The sequence below is a fragment of the Cherax quadricarinatus genome, chromosome 87, assembly GCF_038502225.1.
Source record: "Cherax quadricarinatus isolate ZL_2023a chromosome 87, ASM3850222v1, whole genome shotgun sequence".
Taxonomy (NCBI): domain Eukaryota; kingdom Metazoa; phylum Arthropoda; class Malacostraca; order Decapoda; family Parastacidae; genus Cherax; species Cherax quadricarinatus.
This window is the reverse complement of record NC_091378.1, coordinates 13969840-13995161: the sequence shown is the minus strand read 5'-3', so window position 1 is coordinate 13995161 and position 25322 is coordinate 13969840. Positions and strand designations below refer to the sequence as shown.

The following is a 25322-nucleotide window of genomic DNA, read 5'->3' as shown; positions in this document are numbered from 1 at the left end:
AGCTTCACATCCATGTAAGAGTGTTGGTACTACTATACTCTCATACATTCCCTTCTTTGCCTCCATAGATAACGTTTTTTGACTCCACATATACCTCAACGCACCACTCACCTTTTTTCCCTCATCAATTCTATGATTAACCTCATCCTTCATAAATCCATCCACCGACACGTCAACTCCCAAGTATCTGAAAACATTCACTTCTTCCATACTCCTCCTCCCCAATTTGATATCCAATTTTTCTTTATCTAAATCATTTGATACCCTCATCACCTTACTCTTTTCTATGTTCACTTTCAACTTTCTACCTTTACACACATTCTCAAACTCATCCACTAACCTTTGCAATTTTTCTTTAGAATCTCCCATAAGCACAGTATCATCAGCAAAAAGTAACTGTGTCAATTCCCATTTTGAATTTGATTCCCCATAATTTAATCCCACCCCTCTCCCAAACACCCTAGCATTTACTTCTTTTACAACCCCATCTATAAATATATTAAACAACCATGGTGACATTACACATCCCTGTCTAAGACCTACTTTTACCGGGAAGTATTCTCCCTCTCTTCTACACACCCTAACCTGAGCCTCACTGTCCTCATAAAAGCTCTTGACAGCATTTAGTAACTTACCACCTATTCCATATACAGTGGACCCCCGCATACCGCACGCATAGCATACCGTACAATCCGCATACCGCTCGCTTTTTTCGCAAAAATTTTGCCTTGCATACCGCCCAAAAACCCGCTCACCGCTCTTCGTCCGAGACGCGTCCAATGTGCGGCCTGAGCCACGCTCACATGTTCCGCCGGTGGCATTGTTTACCAGCCAGCCTCCGCGGTAACATCCAAGCATACAATCGGAACATTTTGTATTATTACAGTGTTTTTGGTGATTTTTTCTGGAAAATAAGTGACCATGGGCCCCAAGAAAGCTTCTAGTGCCAACCCTACAGCAATAAGGGTGAGAATTACTATAGAGATGAAGAAAAAGATCATTGATAAGTATGAAAGTGGAGTGCGTGTCTCCGAGCTGGCCAGGTTGTATAATAAACCCCAATCAACCATCGCTACTATTGGTGGTACAGCTGCTGCTGCTGCTGTACCACCGTCAGCTGCTGCTGCACTGTCAGCTGCTGCTGCTGTTGTACCACCGTCAGCTGCTGCTGCTGCTGTAGTACCGTCTGCTGCTGCTGCTGCTGTAGTACCGTCTGCTGCTGCTGTAGCATCGTCTGCTGCTGCTGTAGCATCGTCTGCTGCTGCTGTAGCATCGTCTGCTGCTGCTGTAGCATCGTCTGCTGCTGCTGTAGCATCGTCTGCTGCTGCTGTAGCATCGTCTGCTGCTGCTGTAGCATCGTCTGCTGCTGCTGTAGCATCGTCTGCTGCTGCTGTAGCATCGTCTGCTGCTGCTGTAGCATCGTCTGTTGCTGCTGTAGCATCGTCTGCTGCTGCTGTAGCATCGTCTGTTGCTGCTGTAGCATCGTCTGTTGCTGCTGTACCACCGTCAGCTGCTGCTGCTGCTGTAGCACCGTTGTTGGTGTGGCTTATTGAGAATACCAAGAAACAATTAACCCCAGAGGATTTGCCACCCAGGATAACCCAAAAAAGTCAGTCTCATCGAAGACTGTCTAACTTATTTCCATTGGGGTCCTTAATCTTGTCTCCCAGGATGCAACCCACACCAGTCGACTAACACCCAGGTGAACAGGGAAAAATGTCTGGAACTAGTGCTCATATTGGTGAATTTAAAGCCAGCAAAGGTTGGTTTGAGAGATTTAAGAATCGTAGTGGCATACACAGTGTGATAAGGCCTGTTCTGGAAGAAAATACCAAACAGGACCTACAGTACTCAGGAGGAAAAGGCACTCTCAGGACACAGTGTCTCATCAGTCATTGCTGCATCTTCAATAAAGGTAAGTGTCATTTATTCTTCATTTAGTAGAGTAGTACATGCACAATATATATTGTGCATGTACTACTCTACTATTGTGCATGTATCCTTCTCTTTGTGTGTAGGAAAATGTATATTTCATGTGTTAAAAAATTTTTTTTCATACTTTTGGGTGTCTTGCACGGATTAATTTGATTTCCATTATTTCTTAGGGGGAAAATTCATTCGCATACCGAACATTTCGCATAACAATCAGCCCACTTGCACGGATTAAAGTCGCTATGTGGGGGTCCACTGTACTTGCAACATCTGCCACATTGCTCCTCTATCCACTCTATCATATGCCTTTTCTAAATCCATAAATGCAATAAAAACTTCCCTACCTTTATCTAAATACTGTTCACATATATGCTTCAATGTAAACACTTGATCTACACATCCCCTACCCACTCTGAAGCCTCCCTGCTCATCCGCAATCCTACATTCTGTCTTACCTCTAATTCTTTCAATTATAACCCTACCGTATACTTTTCCTGGTATACTCAGTAAACTTATTCCTCTATAATTTTTACAATTTCTTTTGTCCCCTTTCCCTTTATATAAAGGGACTATACATGCTCTCTGCCAATCCCTAGGTACCTTCCCCTCTTTCATACATTTATTAAACAAAAGTACCAACCACTCCAACACTATATCCCCCCCTGCTTTTAACATTTCTGTCATGATCCCATCAGTTCCAGCTGCTTTACCCCCTTTCATTCTACGTAATGCCTCACGTACCTCCACCACACTTACATTCTGCTCTTCTTCACTCCTAAAAGATGGTATACCTCCCTGGCCAGTGCATGAAATTACCACCTCCCTTTCTTCCTCAACATTTAAAAGTTCCTCAAAATATTCTTGCCATCTACCTAATACCTCCCTCTCCCCATCTACTAACTCCCCTACTCTGTTTTTAACTGACAAATCCATACTTTCCCTAGGCTTTCTTAACTTGTTTAACTCACTCCAAAATTTTTTCTTATTTTCATTAAAATCTCTTGACAGTGCCTCTCCCACTCTTTCATCTGTTCTCCTTTTGCACTCTCTCACCACTCTCTTCACCTTTCTTTTACTCTCCATATACTCTGCTCTTCTTATAACACTTCTGCTTTGTAAAAACCTCTCGTAAGCTACCTTTTTCTCTCTTATCACACCCTTTACTTCATCATTCCACCAATCACTCCTCTTTCCTCCTGCCCCCACCCTCCTATAACCACAAACTTCTGCCCCACATTCTAATACTGCATTTTTAAAACTATTCCAACCCTCTTCAACCCCCCCTTCACTACTCATCTTTGCACTAGCCCACCTTTCTGCCAATAGTCGCTTATAGCTCGCCCGAACTTCCTCCTCCCTTAGTTTATACACTTTCACCTCCCTCTTACTTGTTGTTGCCACCTTCCTCTTTTTCCCATCTACCTCTTACTCTAACTGTAGCTACAACTAAATAATGATCCGATATATCAGTTGCCCCTCTATAAACATGTACATCCTGGAGCCTACCCATCAACCTTTTATCCACTAATACATAATCTAACAAGCTACTTTCATTACGTGCTACATCATACCTTGTATATTTATTTATCCCCTTTTTCATAAAATATGTATTACTTATTACCAAATTTCTTTCTACACATAGCTCAATGAATGGAGTGAATGATGGTGAAAGTTTTTCTTTTTCGGGCCACCCTGCCTTGGTGGGAATCGGCCAGTGTGATAATAAAAAAAAAAAAAACATAGCTCAATTCAAGGCTCCCCATTTACATTTACCCCTGGCATCCCAAATTTACCTACTACTCCCTCTGTAACATTTTTATCCACTTTAGCATTGAAATCCCCAACCACCATTACTCTCACACTTGATTCAAAACTCCCCACGCATTCACTCAACATTTCCCAGAATCTCTCCCTCTCCTCTACACTTCTCTCTTCTCCAGGTGCATACATGCTTATTATAACCCACTTTTCACATCCAATCTTTATTTTACTCCACATAATCCTTGAATTTATACATTTGTAGTCCCTCTTTTACTGCCATAGCTTATCCTTCAACATTATTGCAACTCCTTCTTTAGCTCTAACTCTATTTGAAACCCCTGACCTAATCCCATTTATTCCTCTCCATTGAAACTCTCCCACCCCCTTCAGCTTTGTTTCACTTAAAGCCAGGACATCCAGTTTCTTCTCATTCATAACATCCACAATCATCTTTCTTATCATTTGCACAACATCCACGCACATTCAGACTTCCCACTTTGACAATTTTCTTCTTCTTATTCTTTTTAGTAATCTTTACAGGAAAAGGGGTTACTAGCCCATTGTTCCCGGCATTTTAGTTGACTTTTACAACACGCATGGCTTACGGAGGAAAGATTCTTATTCCACTTCCCCATGGATATAAAAGGAAAAGTAATAAGACCAAGAACTATTAAGATAAAATCAAAGAAAACTCCGATGAGTGTGTATAAATAAACGTGTACATGTATGTGTAGTGTGACCTAAGTGTAAGTAGAAGTATATTTATATATACAGGAAGGCCCCACTTATATGGCTGGTTAGGTTCCAGGCTACCGCCGTAAAGCGGAAACCGCCGTAAAGTGGAACACCCTTTTTTTCCACTTAAAAATGCATACAAACACTAGATAACAAGTTTACACTAACATATATTAAGTTAGCAATAGAACCAGGCATCAAAAAACAATAAAAAAGTACAATACACACATAGTGCACTCATTACTTACCTTAAAATATTTATAGTCTTAATCTAGGGTGAGACAAGTAGTATTTGTTGTAAGAAATCAAGTGTGGTATGTATGGTAGCCAGCCAGGCTACCATACCAGGCCACCCCACCCACACATACAATTCTATGATATTTAAGCATCCCAGAGCGATAAAATGTATATACAGTTCACTCATTACTTACCTTAAAATATAGGGTGAGATGAGTAGTATTTATTGTAAAAAATCAAGTGTGGTATGTATGGTAGTCAGCCGGGCTACCATACCAGGCCAACCCACCTACACATAATATTCTATTACATTTAAGCATCCCAGAGCAATAAAATGTATATACAGTTCACTCATTACTTACCTTAAAATATTTGTAGTCTTAATGTAGGGTCAGGAGTAAGTAAATGAGATAAAACGAATAAATGAGAGAGAGAAAGAATGAGTGCATGAGAGAGGACAGGTGCAGAGTTATGTAAACAAACCAGGCGAAGGTAAGTTTTGTAAACGAAGTGTACATGTCTGGTTTGTGTACAAGTTACATTGTGTACAGGTTGTCTCTACATTGATACGGTAGAATAAATAAAGAACACTCCCATTCTCATGTAACATCATTTTGAGAAGAAATGATGCTCTGAGTGAAGGCAATGGAAATAAGTCACTCTGACTTTTTTGGGTTATGTATGATAATCTATGTAACTGTATTTGTGTATACCTGAATAAACTTACATACATACGAAAGGAATAATTTTCTACAGTTACCCCCAGTAACACATTTTCTCTTATGTTAGATTAGAGAAAATGTTATTCTTGGCATCACTTGTGCAAGTTATCTGACTACCACATCTCATATTTATGTTTATTTATTCTATTGTAGGGTGTATTTATCATCTTTTTATGTTATGTATCGTGTTTATTATATAAGTTTGAAAAAAATATCATGGATGGATTAATGAAAATGTGTATATTAACGTAATATACAACATTTAATGAGACTCGGTGATTATTATTATTATTTCTAATATGGCGTCACTTGTGCAAGTCGTCTGCTACCACATCTTATATTTATGTTTATTTATTCTATTCTGGGGTGTATGTGGAAAATTTTCTAGGGTGCTTACCTGTATGTACCTCAACATTATATACATACCAGTAATCTCATTGGGAGACAACCATATTGTTTACCGTAGTCACCCCGTGTAGACATGTGAGAAAACTTAACCACCCCTGGTCGCGGCAAGTGGTTCCTTCGACCTCACAATCTTATCCATATCTATCCGAGACCAGTATGGATTGGATAGCACCCACAAGTACGGTGCTACTAATTAATTGTGGACTGTATAGATTATATTAGTTTAGCTGAATGAAGGGGGGGGGGGGGGTAGGATACACATGGATACATCCATCAAGGAAAAACATTTGTACATAATCCCACCACTTACCAGATGTTCTCTGGTGGTCACTTGATGTAGCTGGATCACTCATAACCTATCCAATTACAACATAACCTAACTGGCCAGCATGAGTCTGTTATAACTAGAAGGGTTACTTAACTGTGGGTGATTGATACTCCTTATTTCCTCCATTCACCAACTCATTTTGATGTCCTGCTACACCGACATGGTTCTCATTCCAGCAGGACGAGGTATCCGTCGGTTTGTCCCGGTTTAGAAGTTGTGATTCCGTAAAACTTCATTATCCTTGGTACGAATCACACATTCACTCGGAGCAGGGCGATCTATTTCACATCCCGCATTCTCTTAACTCAATGTTATTATCACTGATTACATTACCATTCACAAGACGATTTAACCTCTCATAATTATTATACACATTAGAGATCACTCCATTAAGATCTGAGACCGATGAGTGATGATTAAACCAAGGGTAATTTTCCCCAGGACACAGTCCATAGTGACGCGCCAGTCACCCAGTCCTACCCTTATTCACTCATTTTACCACTTTATTATGGTGGTCCCATAAATCACGTTCCCTCACTCTCCACCAGGAACAGTTACAACACTTCCTACTACGAAATGAGGCCTATATTAATCCTTAGGCCGCCGTGAATGCCAATTTCGTGGTTCCATGCTTTCCCAGCCTCCTCACCACATTCAAAACAATCCGCCTCCTCATGGCCCGAGTCGCCCCAAACCCCCCGCACATCCGCGCATGCGCAAAGGGAACTCTTGGTTCTACTCTATTTTCAAATACATTTTTGACCCATATAGACACATTAAACACCTATTAGGCACTATAGTTTCGGAAAATTAAAATATTTTCCACAGTGTATTTATCATCTTTTTATGTTATGTATCGTGTTTATTATATAATTTTGAAAAAATATCATAGATGGATTAATGAAAATGTGTATTTAACGTAATATACGACATTTAAATGAGACTCGATGATTATTATTATCATTACTAATATGATGTCTGGAGACATAAGACACACTTACTGATTTTAATGTGTACCTGCATGCCAGCACAGTATGTAAGTTTATTTAAGTACAGGTATACATAAGTATAATTATCAGAGTATATATAAAATATGAAATAACTTTTAAAAACATTTGAAATTTTGGAGTTTCTAGACAAAATGGAGAGACTTAGTGCTTACTGAGCTCATGAAGAATGTAAACAAACAGGGTGGGGCGCGGTGACCGTATTAGAAAGTCAGGTGGGGGGAGCCGTATAGCGAGTTTTGGTCATAATTTGAAATGACCGTATTAGCGGAATGCCGTAAAGTGAAACCCCGTAAAGCGGGGCCCTCCTGTATATGTATATATATATATATATATATATATATATATATATATATATATATATATATATATATATATATATATATATATATATATATATATATATATATATAGTGGAAGGAGGCAGGCGAAGTGTCATATGGGTAGAGGTAGTGGTGGTAGTAGTAGTAGTGGAACTAAGGTGGTGAGACAGATGGCTACAGAGGGATCTGTTGATATCATGTTACAGCAGTTTCCAGAATGGGTAATATCGTGTTGATTAGCAATTTTGAGATACTGTAACTACCGGACTCTTGCTTTATAGTGTTACTAACAGCAGTTAGGACAGTTTCTATGCATTTTCTCCATCTTAAGTTGTCGTCTTTAATCATTAGTTTAGCCTCACTGAATTTCATGAGGTGTCCAACATTGTCCCTATGTTGAACACACGCATTTTTACAGTCATCATTTCTGCAGGCATTTTTGTGTTCGGTGATCCTAATGTCAAGAGATCTGGCTGTTTCCCCCACATATACTTTGTCTCACACCCCCACATGGTATAGTGTAAATTGTGCCAGAATCATGCTTGGGTTTTTGTATCAGGTACCTAATAGTAGTTGATGAGCTGGTAGATATTTTAGCCAGTTTTCTGTCAAACATTTTTGAAACGTTAGTAGCTACGTTGCTGACTTGTAAAACGATGTAACTTGGAGGCCTTTCTTCAACTTCATTGGTGTTGATCTTGTTGAGGATAGGTGTCACACGTTTCCTGCAGTCATGTATGAAGTGTAGGGGAAAGTGTAGTGAACTAAAAAAATGGGTGATGCACATACATCATCAACTAACATGGGTTTAAGGAGATTAGATGCATTTGGTAGGTCATTAATGTAAATGAAAAAGAGAAATTGGCCAAGGACACTTCCCTGTGGGACTCCAACAAGAATAGGTTGTGTAGTGGAGCTGGCTCCATTTGTGTATACATACTGGGTTCTTTTGCTAAGATAAGATTTTAGGTAATCGAGAGTGTCCTCTGTAGTGTACCATGGTAATATTATACTATTATTAGAACTGAAAATTAAATTTAAATCACATAATATTGAAAACATGAGCTGTGATCTCAGGACTCGAGTGTGTAATAATGAAAATAAGTAAATCTTATGGTAATCTTTGGTTCTTTTGTTTTGCAGCTCATCATTATTCTGAAAGAATTATATCAGCAATCAGTGAAATAAAAGCTGATTTAAGTGGCAGAAGTAGTGCAGATATATAGTTTCAGCAGTGTGTAGGGATGATGCACACTACATTATCAGAATTACTACATACCGAGTGTTAATACCTAGTAGTATTATGAAGCTTACCTGCCACCTGTACACCCTCAACATCATGTACCTCTGCTGCATCTGAAAAATTTTTGAGCATCATTGTTTCATCTGAAACAATGCTTATTTCACATTTGTCAAATTATTGTTCACCTGATTTGTAAGAAAATGTACTCATTAAATTTTTGTTATTGACTTCTTTTAAAACTTTAATGCCGACTTTAAATGTTTAATCATTCAATGTTATTTTGGAATTGGTGAAATGTAATCTAAATTTTTATCAGGTCAAAGACCACCAGTGATGCATCAGTAACCTCTCACATGTACATACTACCAGCTGTTACATCTGGACACAGTATACCAACATTGTACCAATAACTTCTCACATGTACTACCAGTGGTTATACATCATAAGTTAATCTACACAGACTGGTCAGAATAGATAACAGCTTCAGTCCAGTTTCTCCCAAGCGAGAAAGTGTAATGTTAAAAATTATCTAAATTGAGTCACACATTTGTTAAATAAATTAAAGCAAACTTTTGTTAGAGCAAATCTATGTAAAATATGTGATTTGCTATCCAAGATAACCACATTGGTGCTAGAATAGATAAATAATACCTTAAGAGCTCATAGAAGAGATCATATCATTAGTGTCGAAAAAATATAGATTATACATATAAAAACAGACAAACACAGAATTATAGAATGTACGTTATATTTAAATTATACAGCTAGCCCTCCACTTTCATGAGCTTCAAACATTCGTGAATGCTCAGCCACCCAATCATATTTACCAAACAAGTGCAGAAAAAAAGTACGGGAAAACGCTTCCCGCCACGACCCTACTACCCTCCCTCTTACTCCCTCAACCCCCCCAACCAGTCCGCCACTCACTGAGTCATTGTCCAGTTACTGTTCACGTTGGTTGTGACCAATTACTGTTCGTGTCCTACCATACACTTGTGTTTGTGTGGTGGTGCAAGTATGGCCCCCAAACGAGCAGCAACTGCTATTGATGAGCCAACCCCTAAGCGCTCAAAGAAAGTCATGAATCTGGAGGATAAAGTGAAATTGCTAGACAAGTGTAAGGCAGGTTATTTGAGCAATTCTGCCATTGGAAAATTATTTGATGTAAACGAAAGCACAGTGCGCTCTATCAAGAAAAATGAGGTGAAGATAAGAGCGGCCCTAGCATCTACTGCTCCTCCCTCAGCCAAGCAAGTGTCACAAGTAAGAAACAGTGCGATGTGTAAGATGGAATCAGCATTATTTGTTTGGATTTCAGACCAAAATAGAAAAGGAAATCCCATTAACAGCAAAGTGATTCGTTCAAAGGGAAAGACTTTGTATGATATGTTGGCTAGTGATGAGGCTAGCACCAGTGCAGAACCAGGACGTCCTACCATCACCCATCCTGACTTCCTAGCAAGTAAAGGATGGTTTGATAAATTTAAGAGACGGTTTTCCCTGCACAAACTGAAAATGAGTGGAGAATCAGGTTTGGCAGATCACATTTCGACAGCTGCATTCCCTGGCACTTCAAAAAATATCATCGATGAGAAGAGATACAGGCAGGAGGGTGAGGTGAGAGAACTGGTTGAAGAACATACACTGGGCCTAAATGATGAAGAATTGTTGGAGATTGTGCAGGCAGAGAGTGAGGATGAAGAAGAGGAGAGTGTTGCTGAGGCCAGTCAACCTCAAGCCCTCACCCTTGAAAAACTAGGGCAAGTGATGAGAATGACAGCACAGCTCAAACAATTTTTTTACGACATAGATCCATCAATGTTGAGGGCTTTGAAGGTGATGAGTGACATTGATAGGAGCATAATTCCCTACAAAACTCTGTTTGTAGATATGAAGAGGAAACAGTCTCAGTTGCCCATCACAATGTTCTTCACAAGGAAGCCTGTTGCTACTCCTGCCACTACCCCTACTGCCTCACCTGAACCTCAACTCGTGGCAGAATCTGATTCCGTTGCTAACTCTGACTCTAGCAATGTTGGCAGTGACGCTGGCAGTGAAGAGTTAGAATCCACACACTAGACTCATCATGCCATGCAGTTACACTCCATTTAATCACCTCCATTCAACTGTCATCAGTAACTGCATGGCTAACTATCATCACCATCATCATTGTCATCATCACAAGTTGTCAGAGTTCGTCTGCCTAACCTTACGAGTGGTGAGTGTTTTGTTCATTATTTGTTATTAAACCATAACATGTATGTACAATACTTTATGATGTTTTCATGTGTTTTATGATTGTGGTTCAGTAGGTTAAGGAAGGAGTAATGTTAGGCTAAGTAAATGCTATTATTATATTTCCCTACAATATATTTGTGCATCAAAACATTTATGAATACTACAGTACAGTATAGTGGACCCCCAGTTTACGATATTATTTCATTCCAGAAGTATGTTCAGGTGCCAGTACTGACCGAATTTGTTCCCATAAGGAATATTGTGAATTAGATTAGTCCATTTCAGACCCCCAAACATACACATACAAACGCACTTACATAAATACACTTACATAATTGGTCGTATTGGGAGCTGATCGTAAACCGGGGCTCCACTGTATTATTATATTTCCTTACATCATATTTGCACACCAAACATTCATGAATTTTCAAGATTCGCGCAGTTCTTGATCCCCTAACCCTTGTGAATGTGGAGGGCCTCCTGTAATAAGTACTTTGTGATTTTATGTAACTTTTTTTTTAGCATGTCACATTTTCATCTTCCTTTGCTTTTCCTTCAAATTGCTTGCCTTTTAGACTTTTTCTAGTTTGCATTTTTTTATGTACAGAGGGCATACCACTGCTGCTATTACCATTGTGGTTTAATGTACTGAAATACTTTACAGGCATTTGATTAATTATATACAGTAGGCCCCACTTTACGGCGTTTTGCCTTATGGCATTCTGCTAATATGGCAATTTAAAATTATGATGACAACTCGCTATACGGCAACCCGTCTTTCTAATATGGCGCACCCCACCCGGTTTGTTTACATTCTCCATGAGCACATCTCTCTATTATGTCTGGAAACCTTCCAAAAGTTCAATTGGTTTAACCCGTTCAGGTCGACAGGCTCTCTCAGAGACTTGTTCTCAGGGTGAGCCAAATTTAAAAAAAAAAATTATTTTTTCTTATGAAAAGATAGAGAATCTTTTCCCAATCATAATGACACCAAAAGTATGAAATTTGATGGAAAACTTACGGAATTATGCTCTCGCGAAGTTAGCGGTCTCGACGATGTTTACGCATTGGCGATTTCGCCCACTTTGATCCCAATTTTCGGCCAATTCCAGTGTACTTGTCGACAAAAATCATAACTATTTCGCTAGAACTCCATTTTTTCTATCGAATGAGTACAAGAAACCACCCATTTACCGATTTCAACTATCTAATAAAGTGGTCAGAATTTAGCAATTTTTCCAATTTCACACAAATTTCAAAAGATGCCAATTTCCGAATAGGGTCCAGAATAAACAAAAAAGACATTCCTGGCACTAAAATAACATTTCCTCTGTTCATTAGTCACGTCCCCATGCCCCTCTTACATTCTTTTGCTTTCCATTTTGAATTTTTATTCTCACTAAAAAATAGAAGATTTACTGTTATGCAGACTACTGCATTAGTGTAGAAATGGTATAAATAATATCGGCGCACTTGTGAAAGAATATTAGACTCACCAGTTGATGTGTATTGGATGCTTGGCATGATTTATTTACTTTTGAACTTTAGTAAAAATCGAACATTTCTGCTACTTTGAGCTCAATTTCAAGGTACTTTTCTTTGTAAAACCAGTCAAAATCATCTCAATTTCTGTAATATGTCTTCCATTCTATAAAATGAGACCAGGAAAACTAGAATACAACAATGAATACCATACGAAAATACAGTGCGAAGTCGCTGTTTTAATCCAAAAACACGGTCAAAGTTTTTTTTTCTCATTGCGCACAGTGTGCTGCAGGATTTTTTTTTATACTGTGCACGCTGGCCACATAGACCCATTCTTTCATATGTAGGCCTACCAGCTTCCTCTTGCTAGATTTGAGGGCACTAGAATTTATGCGTACTAGTATATCAAAAACCCTGGTGCGTAAGCCGTGCTAGTACGGCCGAAACCCTGAAAGGGTTAAAGTTATTACATTTTTACATGTACTCTGATAATAATACTTGTGTACCTATACCTAAATATACTTACTGTGCTGGTGTGCAGGTACACATTAAAATCACTAAGAGTGTCCCTCTAATCTTAACACCAAAGTAGTACAGCGGACCCTCATTTTCCATAATTAATCCATTCCAGAGAGTGTGACTAATGGCAAAATTGACGATTTGCCATTATTTTTCCCCTAAGAAATAATATAAATCCAATTAATCCATTCCAGACACCCAGAAGTATTAACAAAAAAAAAAAATTTTTACCTTAAAGATAGATTTACATGCACAAAAGAATGAACATTCAACATGACACTTACCTTTATTGAAGGCTGTTGTTGGTGGATGGCAGACAGGGAGGAGGAGATAGGGAAGACAGGGAGGATGGGAGAGGGAAGACAGGGAGGAGGGGAGAGGGAAGACAGGGAGGAGGGGAGAGGGAAGACAGGGAGGAGGAGAGAGGGAAGACAGGGAGGAGGAGAGAGGGAAGACAGGGAGGAGGGGAGAGGGAAGACAGGGAGGAGGGGAGAGGGAAGAGAGGTTATTGTTTGGAAGGGGAATCCCCTTCCATAAGGACTCTAGGTACCAAGTCCTTATCCGGGGTCACTTCCCTTCTTTGTTTTTTAATGCCGCAAATCTTTCCATCCTACTCCACATTGCACGAATCTCCATCACTACCACCATCACTTCCACCCTCTACCACCATCACTCCCACCCTCTACCACCATCACTACCACCCTCTACCACCATCACTACCACCCTCTACCACCATCACTACCACCCTCTACTACCATCACTACCACCCTCTACTACCATCACTACCACCCTCTACCACCATCACTACCACCCTCTACCACCATCACTGCCACCCTCTACCACCATCACAACCACTACCACACTCTACTACCATCACTACTGCTCTCTACCACCATCACAACCACTACCACCCCCTACCACCATTGCGACCACTACTACCCTCTACCACCATCACTACTGCCCTCTACCACCATCACAACCACTACCACCCCCCTACCACCATCACAACCACAACCACCCTCTACCTCCATCACTACCACCCTCTACCACCATCACTACCACCATTACTACCACCCTCTACCACCATTACTACCACCCTCTACCACCATTACTATCACCCTCTACCACCATCACTACCACCATCACAATCACTAACACCCCCTACCACCATCACAACCACTACCACCCTCTTTCACCATTACTACCACCCTCTTTCACCATTACTACCACCCTCTACCACCATCACTACTACCCTCTACCACCATCACTACCACCCTCTACCACTATCACTACCACCACTTTCGTATTTTTCTACAATCTTTTTCTTTAATTCTATCATGTTTGTCACCTTCTTTACCAAAGGGCTGGCACTAGCTTTCTTTGGGCCCATGGTGGCTTATTTAGCAGTTGCAAGCACTAAAATGAATGGAATATTACAAAATGTATTGTATGAATGTGCGGGATTGTGCTCACTCGCTGATAAACAATGGGATACTGACTGTGGCCACGTCAGGGCTGCTTGTACACGTCTGGGATGAATGACTATTTGCGAATCAAATGATTTGCGAGTCAATATTTTGACGAAAAAAAGTTACGATTTTTGAAAATTATGACATCTGATGCTTACAAAAAACGAGGGTCCACTCTACTAATAGTACGTAATAATAATCACTCTTGGGCACATTAAATGGCTTATTATACGTTAATATAGACATTTTCATTAATCCATTAATGTTACATCGCAAATAAACATGCTGTGTTTATATGCTATGGAGGTGTGGTAGCTGGGTGGAGGGAAAACCTAGTTTTCTATGGTCCAGTAACAGAGAAAACGTATATGAATCTGCGTTTGGCCTAGTCACCCCTTAAAACTCTGCTTTTGTTTACAATTCTCAGCATGAATTGTTCATTACTTCTCCCTTTGTTTATGATGGCATCTGAAGGTAGTTGTTAGAAACAGTTAAATTCAGTGAACAAGGTATGTTGATGATAATAATATGGCTTTGGGCCGCAGTGTAGGTAGCCGTTAGGTGTAGCCCAGGCAGGCTATACCTACTGGCTACCTAGACTGACTTCCTACAAACAAATACTGCCCACCTCACATTCAGTATTAAGACTACACATATTTTAAGGTAAATAATGAGTGTACTGTACAGTGGTACCTTGACTTACGAGTAATTCGTTCTGTGGCTGAGCTCATAACTCAATTTGCTCGTATATCAAATCAGTTTTCCACATTGAAATTACAGTGGACCCCCACCTTACAATATTAATCCGTTCCTGAGAGCTCATAAGCCGAAATTATCGTAAGGCAAATTAATTTTCCCCATAAGAAATAATGGAAATCAAATTAATCTGCTCTGACACCCTAAAGTATGAAAAAAAATATTTTTTACTACATGAAATATTAATTTTAATACATACAAACTGAAGAAGACATGCACAATTACTACTCTACTAAGAATAGAATACATGACACTTACCTTTATTGAAGATCTGGTGATGATTGATGGGATGTGAGGAGGGGAGAGTGTGAAAGTTGTTATTGTTTAGAAGGGAATCCCCTTCCATTAAGACTTGAGGTATCAAGTCCTTTTCCAGGGTTACTTCCCTTCTTCTTTTAATGCCACTAGGACCACCTTGAGAGCCACTGGACCTCTGTCGCACAACAAATTTGTCTGTACCTCCCGTTCCTTTAAGACTTTCCTAAAATGGGCCATAACAGTGTCATTGTAATAGTCACCAGCACGGCTTGCAGTAGCTGTGTCAGGGTGATTTTCATCCACAAATGTTTGCAGTTCAACCCACTTTGCACACATTTCCTTAATCTTTGAAGTAGGCAGCTTCCTCAATTTCTCTCTCCCCTCCTCTGAAGCAGTTTCCTCAAGTCTGGCCTCTTGCTGTTGAAGATGATCTTTCAGTTCTTCAGTGGTTAGTTCTTCATTGTCCTCCTCCACCAACTCTTCCACATCCTCCCCACTAACATCCAACCCCATGGACTTTCCCAATGCCTCAATAGATTCCACAACTGGCATAGGCTCCTGAGGGTTAGCCCCAAACCCTTCAAAATCCCTTTCTTCTACACATTGTGGCCACAGTTTCTTCCAAGCAGAGTTCAAGGTCTTCTTAGTCACTCCCTCCCAAGCCTTACCTATAAGGTTTACACAACTGAGGATGCTAAGGTGATCTTTCCAAAACTCTCTTAGAGTCAATCGAGTGTCTGAGGTCACTTCAAAGCACTTTTGAAACAGCTTTTGTGTAGAGTTATTTGAAGTTTGAAATGACCTGGTGGTCCATGGGCTGAAGGAGAGGAGTGATATTAGGAGGCAAAAACTTGACCTTAATGAAGCTCATGTCCCTAGAAAGTCGCTCTGCCAAGTCTGAAGGATGACCAGGAGCATTGTCTAATACCAGGAGGCACTTAAGGTCCAATTTATTTTCCATTAGGTAATTTTTCACAGTGGGGGCAAATGCATGGTGTAACCAGTCATAGAAAAAGTCCCTAGTGACCCATGCCTTACTGTTTGCCCTCCACATCACACACAAATTAGCCTTGATGACATTGTTTTGCCTGAACGCTCTGGGAGTTTCAGAGTGATACACCAATAAAGGCTTCACTTTGCAATCACCACTAGCATTAGCACACATCAGAAGAGTAAGCCTGTCTTTCATAGGCTTATGTCCTGAGAGTGCCTTTTCCTCCTGAGTAATGTAGGTCTTTCTTGGCATTTCTTTCCAAAACAGGCCTGTTTCGTCGCAGTTAAACACTTGTTCAGGTTGCAATTCTTCACTGTCTATGTAATCCTTGAATTCCTTCACATATTTTTCAGTCGCTTTTTGGTCCAAACTAGCAGCCTCACCATGCCTTATCACACTATATATGCAACTACGATTCTTAAATCTCTCAAACCAGCCTTTTTTTTTTTTATTTTTTTTTTATTATCACACTGGCCGATTCCCACCAAGGCAGGGTGGCCCGAAAAAGAAAAACTTTCACCATCGTTCACTCCATCACTGTCTTGCCAGAAGGGTGCTTTACACTACAGTTTTTAAACTGCAACATTAACACCCCTCCTTCAGAGTGCAGGCACTGTACTTCCCATCTCCAGGACTCAAGTCCGGCCTGCCGGTTTCCCTGAACCCCTTCATAAATGTTACTTTGCTCACACTCCAACAGCACGTCAAGTATTAAAAACCATTTGTCTCCATTCACTCCTATCACACACGCTCATGCATGCCTGTTGGAAGTCCAAGCCCCTCGCACACAAAACCTCCTTTACCCCCTCCCTCCAACCTTTCCTAGGCCGACCCCTACCCCGCCTTCCTTCCACTACAGACTGATACACTCTTGAAGTTATTCTGTTTCGCTCCATTCTCTCCACATGTCCGAACCACCTCAACAACCCTTCCTCAGCCCTCTGGACAACAGTTTTGGTAATCCCGCACCTCCTCCTAACTTCCAAACTACGAATTCTCTGCATTATATTCACACCAAACATTGCTCTCAGACATGACATCTCCACTGCCTCCAGCCTTCTCCTCGCTGCAACATTCATCACCCATGCTTCACACCCATATAAGAGCGTTGGTAAAACTATACTCTCATACATTCCCCTCTTTGCCTCCAAGGACAAAGTTCTTTGTCTCCACAGACTCCTAAGTGCACCACTCACCCTTTTCCCCTCATCAGTTCTATGATTCACCTCATCTTTCATAGACCCATCCGCTGACATGTCCACTCCCAAATACAGGAGGGCCCCGCTTTACGGCGTTCCGCTTTACGGCGTTCCGCTAATACGGACATTTCAAATTATGACCAAAACTCACTATACGGCTCCCCCCACCTGACTTTCTAATACGGTCACCGTGCCCCACCCTGTTTGTTTACATTCTCCATGAGCTCAGTAAGCACTAAGTCTCTCCATTTTGTCTGGAAACTCCAAAATTTCAAATGTTTTTAAAAGTTATTTCATATTTTATATATACTCTGATAATTATACTTATGTATACCTGTACCTAAATAAACTTACATACATCAAGTCATTTAAATGTCGTATATTATGTTAATATACACATTTTCATTAATCCATCCATGATATTTTTTCAAAATTATATAATAAACACGATGCATAACATATAAATAAGATAAATACACCCCACAGTAGAATAAATAAACATAAATGTGAGCTGTGGTAGCAGACGACTTCCACAAGTGGTGATAATAACAATAGTCACCGAGTCTCATTAAATGTCATATATTACGGTAATATACACATTTTCATTAATCCAGCCATGATATTTTTTTCAAAATTATATAATAAACACGATACATAACATAAAAAGATGATAAATACACCCCACAATAGAATAAATAAACATAAATATAAGATGTGGGAGCCTGGTTTGTTTACTCTGTGCCTAGCCTGTCACCTCTCATGTACTCATTCTTTCTCTCTCTCATTTATTCGTTTTATCTCATTTACTTACTCCTGACCCTACATTAAGACTACAAATATTTTAAGGTAAGTAATGAGTGAACTGTATATACATTTTATCGCTCTGGGATGCTTAAATATCATAGAATAGTATGTGTGGGTGGGGTGGCCTGGTGAGGTAGCCTGGCTATTACAATACATACCACACTTGATTTCTTACAATAAATACTACTTGTCTCACCCTAGATTAAGACTATAAATATTTTAAGGTAAGTAATGAGTGCACTATGTGTGTATTGTACCTTTTTATTGTTTTTTGATGCCTGGTTCTATTGCTAACTTAATATATGTTAGTGTAAACTTGTTATCTAGTGTTTGTATGCATTTATAAGTGGAAAAAAAGGGTGTTCCACTTTACGGCGATTTCCGCTTTACGGCGGTAGCCTGGAACCTAACCTGCCATATAAGTGGGGCCCCCTCCTGTATCTGAATACATTCACCTCCTCCATACTCTCTCCCTCCAATCTGATATCCAATCTTTCATCACCTAATCTTCTTGTTATCCTCATAACCTTACTCTTTCCTGTATTCACTTTCAATTTTCTTCTTTTGCACACCCTACCAAATTCATCCACCAATCTCTGCAACTTCTCTTCAGAATCTCCCAAGAGCACAGTGTCATCAGCAAAGAGCAACTGTGACAACTCCCACTTTATGTGTGATTCTTTATCTTTTAACTCCACGCCTCTTGCCAAGACCCTCGCATTTACTTCTCTTACAACCCCATCTATAAATATATTAAACAACCACGGTGACATCACACATCCTTGTCTAAGGCCTACTTTTACTGGGAAATAATTTCCCTCTTTCCTACATACTCTAACTTGAGCCTCACTATCCTCGTAAAAACTCTTCACTGCTTTCAGTAACCTACCTCCTACACCATACACCTGCCACATTGCCCCCCTATCCACCCTGTCATATGCCTTTTCCAAATCCATAAATGCCACAAAGACCTCTTTAGCCTTATCTAAATACTGTTCACTTATATGTTTCACTGTAAACACCTGGTCCACACACCCCCTACCTTTCCTAAAGCCTCCTTGTTCATCTGCTATCCTATTCTCCGTCTTACTCTTAATTCTTTCAATAATAACTCTACCATACACTTTGCCAGGTATACTCAACAGACTTATCCCCCTATAATTTTTGCACTCTCTTTTGTCCTCTTTGCCTTTATACAAAGGAACTATGCATGCTCTCTGCCAATCCCTAGGTACCTTACCCTCTTCCATACATTTATTAAATAATTGCACCAACCACTCCAAAACTATATCCCCACCTGCTTTTAACATTTCTATCTTTATCCCATCAATCCCGGCTGCCTTACCCCCTTTCATTTTACCTACTGCCTCACGAACTTCCCCCACACTCACAACTGGCTCTTCCTCACTCCTACAAGATGTTGTTCCTCCTTGCCCTATACACGAAATCACAGCTTCCCTATCTTCATCAACATTTAACAATTCCTCAAAATATTCCCTCCATCTTCCCAATACCTCTAACTCTCCATTTAATAACTCTCCTCTCCTATTTTTAACTGACAAATCCATTTGTTCTCTAGGCTTTCTTAACTTGTTAATCTCACTCCAAAACTTTTTCTTATTTTCAACAAAATTTGTTGATAACATCTCACCCACTCTCTCATTTGCTCTCTTTTTACATTGCTTCACCACTTTCTTAACCTCTCTTTTTCTCCATATACTCTTCCCTCCTTACATCACTTCTACTTTGTAAAAACTTCTCATATGCTAACTTTTTCTCCCTTACTACTCTCTTCACATCATCATTCCACCAATCGCTCCTCTTCCCTCTTCAAACCAGCCTTTGCTGGCCTTAAATTCACTCACATCACCACTAGTTGTAGGCATTTTTCTAATTAAATCCTCATGCAACTTCCTAGCCTTTTCACATATGATCGCTTGAGAGATGCTATCTCCTGCTATTTGTTTTCCATTTATCCACACCAATAACAGTCTCTCAACATCTTCTATCACTTGCGATCTCTGTTTCGAAAACAAATTTGCACGTTTTGCAAGAACAGCTTCCTTGATTGCCGTTTTGTTGGCCACGATAGTAGCAATGGTTGATTGGGGTTTGGTATACAACCTGGCCAGCTCTGAGACACGCACTCCACTTTTGTACTTAGCAATTATCTCTTTCTTCATTTCCATAGTAATTTTCACCCTTTTTCCCGCAGGGTTGGCACTAGAAGCTTTCTTGGGGCCCATAGTGACTTATTTTGCAGCTACAATCATTAAAAACACTGTGATAATATGAAATGTACCGAATGTATGTGTGGATGCGATCGCACTGGCTAGCTTGTAAACACTGGCACGCACGTGGCAGCTGAGGCCACGCGTGGGACGCGTCCCGGACGAATCCCGTGAGGCGAGGCAAATTTTTTGCGTTAAAATGTATGTGGCAGATTTAACGTAACGCGATGCCATCGTAAGGTGGGGGTCCACTGTAATTGAAATGCCATTAATCCGTTCCACCCCCCCCAAAAACCACCTCCCTTTTTTTTGTTACGGGTTTTTAAATAAGAGAACTGTATTTATAAATAAGAAGTATTGTATACTCCACCCACGAACTTCACTACTCCACCCACCACCTTCACTACTCCACCCACCACCTTCACTACTCCACCCACCACCTTCACTACTACACCCACCACCGTCAGTACACCCACCACCATGACTACTCCACCCACCGCTATCAGTATTCCATCTACCACTATCAGTACTCCACTGACCACCATCACTACTCCACCCACCACTATCAGTACTCCACTCACCACTATCAGTACTCCACCCACCACTATCAGTACTCCACCCACCACTATCAGTACTCCACCGACCACCATAACTACTCCACTCACCACTATCGTTACTCCACCGACCACCATCACTACTCCACCCACCACCTTCACTACTCCACCCACCACCTTCACTACTCCACCCACCACCTTCACTACTCCACCCACCACCATCACTACTCCACCCACCACTATCATTACTCCACCCACCTTAATTAATGTTTCTGGAAAAACTCTGAGTGTTGAAATGGAGGTTACCTCTTCCCCGGATTTATACGAGAAGCAAACAAGGGATGAGGTGCCTCACTACACTCTGGGATTAGTGTGGGAGTATTATCCTTCTCACATGCTCTTGGAAGAGCACGTAGGATGGGAGGAAGTACCTGGGTACAGAGTTGGATTTGACTTCAGATACTTCACCAATTAGTGGCGGCGTATCTGAAGCTCGCTTGTAACTTGGATTTTGGCTTGCAACTCAAAGCAAAAAATCAACCAAGTGATGGCCCATAACTCGGAAAGTCCGTAAGTTGGGACACTCGTGAGTCAAGGTACCACTGTATGTGTATTTTATCTCTTTGGGCTGCATTAAATATCGTATATTAAGTTTGGGACAGGGAGCCAGGGCTACCTACACCTGACTTTCTACAAATAAGTACTACTCACCTCTCATCCTACATTAAGACTACAAATATTTTAAGGTATGTAATGAATGTATTGTGTATGTATTTTACTTTTTATTGTGTTTTTTAATGCCTAGTTCTATTACTAATTTAATATAAGTTAATGTAAACTTGTTGTCTGGCATTTATATGCATTTATAAGTGGAAAAAATGGCATTCTGCTTTCCAGCGATGTCCGCTTTCCGGCGTTAGGCTGAAACCTAACCTGCCATATAAGTGGGGCCCTACTGTATAGGCTTTTATGAGGTTGATCAGTGTCAGATATGCTTTCTTTCTTATTTCATTTACATGATCCAGTGAGATTTTACTCAGTGATGTTCCTCTAAGTCTGTTGTCATTGTATTTTTACAAATTAATTACATTTCAGTTTCATGACATATATTATTATCACCATACTTCTACTTCACTTTCTCAGTCTTCCAGGTCTTCAGTCTGTGACATTTATTCATTCTTTACAGTTTATCTTGCATAGAATTTTTGCATCATCCCTGAAAATGTTCATTTAATTTTTTAATTTCTTCTAGCAATTTGTTATATAGGTTAGAAATTTTATGATAAAATATTAACTGATAAAACAGATTCTTGGAACATCTCATTAGTAATATTACCCTATGATGACATTTCCCTTGTAACAACATTTATGTATTATGCACTCTCTGTTAATTCCTTTTTCCAGTAATGCTTATCAGCAAAACACACCTGTACTTTAGGGGGTCCTCTATGTTCCCTTTATTTACTCAGCAGAATTCCAAGGTTTTTCCAGATAGGATAACTTGGTTTCTGTCCACATGTTAAGACCTCTGATTTTGTCTGGTAAACTTGTCAACATCCTATTCACAGATTGACCTTCAAGCTCTTCACAGAACAGAAACTTGTTTCACCTCGGTTAAAACTTTTGGTGCAGTGTAAATTTTCTTCGAGTATTTAGTTTCAGATACAAAGTGCCCTCTTCTGTAAACACACTTAAAATTTTATGTAAGAACATAAGAATAGAGGAACACTGCAGTAGGCCTACTGGCAGTACTGAATGAGTTTTTTGGGATAAGCAGTTTTTTAATAAAAATATTTAAAACAATCATGAGAGGTCATAGAGATAATAAACCATATCAGTGTTCAGTGTGTCAAGGAAAATTTAATAAGAAATTACATCTAATAAGCCATATTAAAATTCACACACGAGAGAAACCATATCAGTGTTCAGAGTGTCTGAAGGCTTTTTCACAAAAATCTGGATTAAATAAGCATCTGAGGATTCATACAGGAGAAAAACCATATTAGTGTTCAGAGTGTCTGAAGAGTTTTTCACAAAAATCAAATTTAAATGAGCATCTGAGAGTTCATAAAGGAGAGAAACCACATCAGTGTTCAGAGTGTCTAAAGGCCTTTTCAAAAAAAATCAAATTTAAATAAACACCTGAAAATTCATATAGGAGAGAAGCCATATCAGTGTTCTGAGTGTCTAAAGGCCTTTACACAAAAATTAAGCCTAACTGATCACCTGAAAGTTCATGCACGAGAGAAACCATATCAGTGTTCAGAGTGTCAGAAAGGCTTTTCAAGAAAATCACATTTAAATTTACACTTGAGAGTTCATACAGGAGAGAAACCATATCAGTGTTCAGAGTGTTTAAAAACCTTTTCAGTGAAATCAAACCTTGATATTCATTTAAATGTTCATACAGGAGATAAACCATATCAGTGTTCAGAGTGTTCAAAGGCCTTTTGACATAAATCAAGTCTAATAAATCACCTGAGAATTCATACTGGAGAAAGACCATACCAATGTTCCAAGTGTTTAACCCTTTGAGGGTTTTCGTCGTACTAGTACGTCTTACGCGTAGGGGTTTTTGACGTACTAGTACTCATAAATTCTAGCGGCCTCAAATCTAGTGGGAGAAAGCTGGTAGGCCTTCATATGAAAGAATGGGTCTATGTGGTCAGTGTGCACAGTCTAAAAAAAATCCTGCAGCACACAGTGCATAATGAGAAAAAAAAAACTTTGACCATTTTTTTTTAATAAATCAGCGACTTTGCAGTGTATTTTCGTATGGTATTTATTGTTGTATTCTAGTTTTCTTGGTCTCATTTTATAGAATGGAAGACATATTACAGAAATAGAGATGATTTTGACTGGTTTTACAAAGAAAGGTGCCTTGAAATTGAGCTCAAAGTAGCAGAAATGTTCGATTTTTACCAAACTTCAAAAGTAAACAAATCGTGCCAAGCGTGCAATACACGTCAACTGGTGAGTCTAATATTCTTTCACAAGTGCACCTATAATATTTATACCATTTTTTACACTAATGCAGTAGTCTGCATAACAGTAAATCTTACATTTTTTGTGAAAATAAAAATTCAAAGTGGAAAGCAAAAGAATATAAGAGGGGCCTTGAGACGTGAATAATGACTAGAGGAAATGTCATTTTAGTGCCAGGAATGTCTTTCTTGTTTATTCTGGACCCTATTCCGAAATTGGCATCTTTTGAAATTTGTGTGAAATTGGCAAAATTGCTAAATTCTGACCACTGTACTGGATAGTTGAATTTCATAAATGAGTGGTTTCTTACACCCATTCGATAGAAAAAATGGAGTTCTAGCGAAATATTCATGTTTTTTGTCGACTAGTACAGTGAAATTGGCCGAAAATGGGGCTCAAAGTGGGCAAAATCGCCGGTGCGTAAATATCGCCGAGACCGCTAACTTTGCGAGAGCATAATTCCGTAAGTTTTCTATCAAATTTCAAACTTTTGGTGTCTTTATGATCGGGAAAAGATTCTCTATCTTTTCATAAGAAAAAATAATTTTTTTTTTTTTTAAATTTGGCCGACCCTGAGAACGAGTTTCGGAGAGGGCCTGTCGACCCTCAAAGGGTTAAAGGCCTTTTCAGAAAAATCAAGTCTGAATAAACACCTAAGAATTCATACAGGAGACAAACCATATCATGTTCAGAGTGCATAATGGCTTTTTCACACAAATCAAGTCTAATAAATCACATGAGAGCTCATACTGGAGACAAACAAACTACATTTGAGACGAGAAACCTTCTGTAAAATCAAGTCAGATAAGAATCCTTAATGGTCATACAGGTTAGAATCCATGCTAATGTTTAGTGTCTCCTAAAGATTTTTGGAAAAAACAAATCTTGGACATACTAAAATGAATAAGCAGAAAGATGTCATTATGTCTCATATGAAATGCCTGCACTTAATTATGAGTTTTTTTTTTTTTTTTTTGCTTAAATATGGCATATCTTTTCTATATAATTGCAGTGTAAAATGTTTGTGTACCAGTTATATTTGAATAAAATGTTCCTTCACATGGTATGATATTTTCATGACAGCAGCAGATATTCCCAACAGGTCTCTGTTATTTTCTAGAGTTTCTTTACTTG

The 25322-nt window shown here is 39.5% G+C and overlaps 1 protein-coding gene across 2 annotated transcripts in view; it reads left to right on the top strand.

Moving 5' to 3' along the window:
• The window catches only part of LOC138855263 (uncharacterized), a 68845-nt gene extending 43793 nt beyond the window's left edge, over positions 1-25052 (top strand). The window contains exon 3 of one of the 2 annotated variants that reach the window (XR_011394467.1): positions 22772-25052. Coding sequence is in view for 1 of the 2 variants with exons in the window: in XM_070103758.1 (XP_069959859.1) it covers positions 9714-10775 (1062 nt within the window). In the remaining variant the exon portion in view is untranslated. Of the gene's footprint in view, positions 1-8596; positions 13275-22771 lie in introns of those variants that run through there. The other variant, XM_070103758.1, reaches the window with a different exon arrangement.
• The last annotated feature ends 270 nt before the right edge of the window (positions 25053-25322 follow it).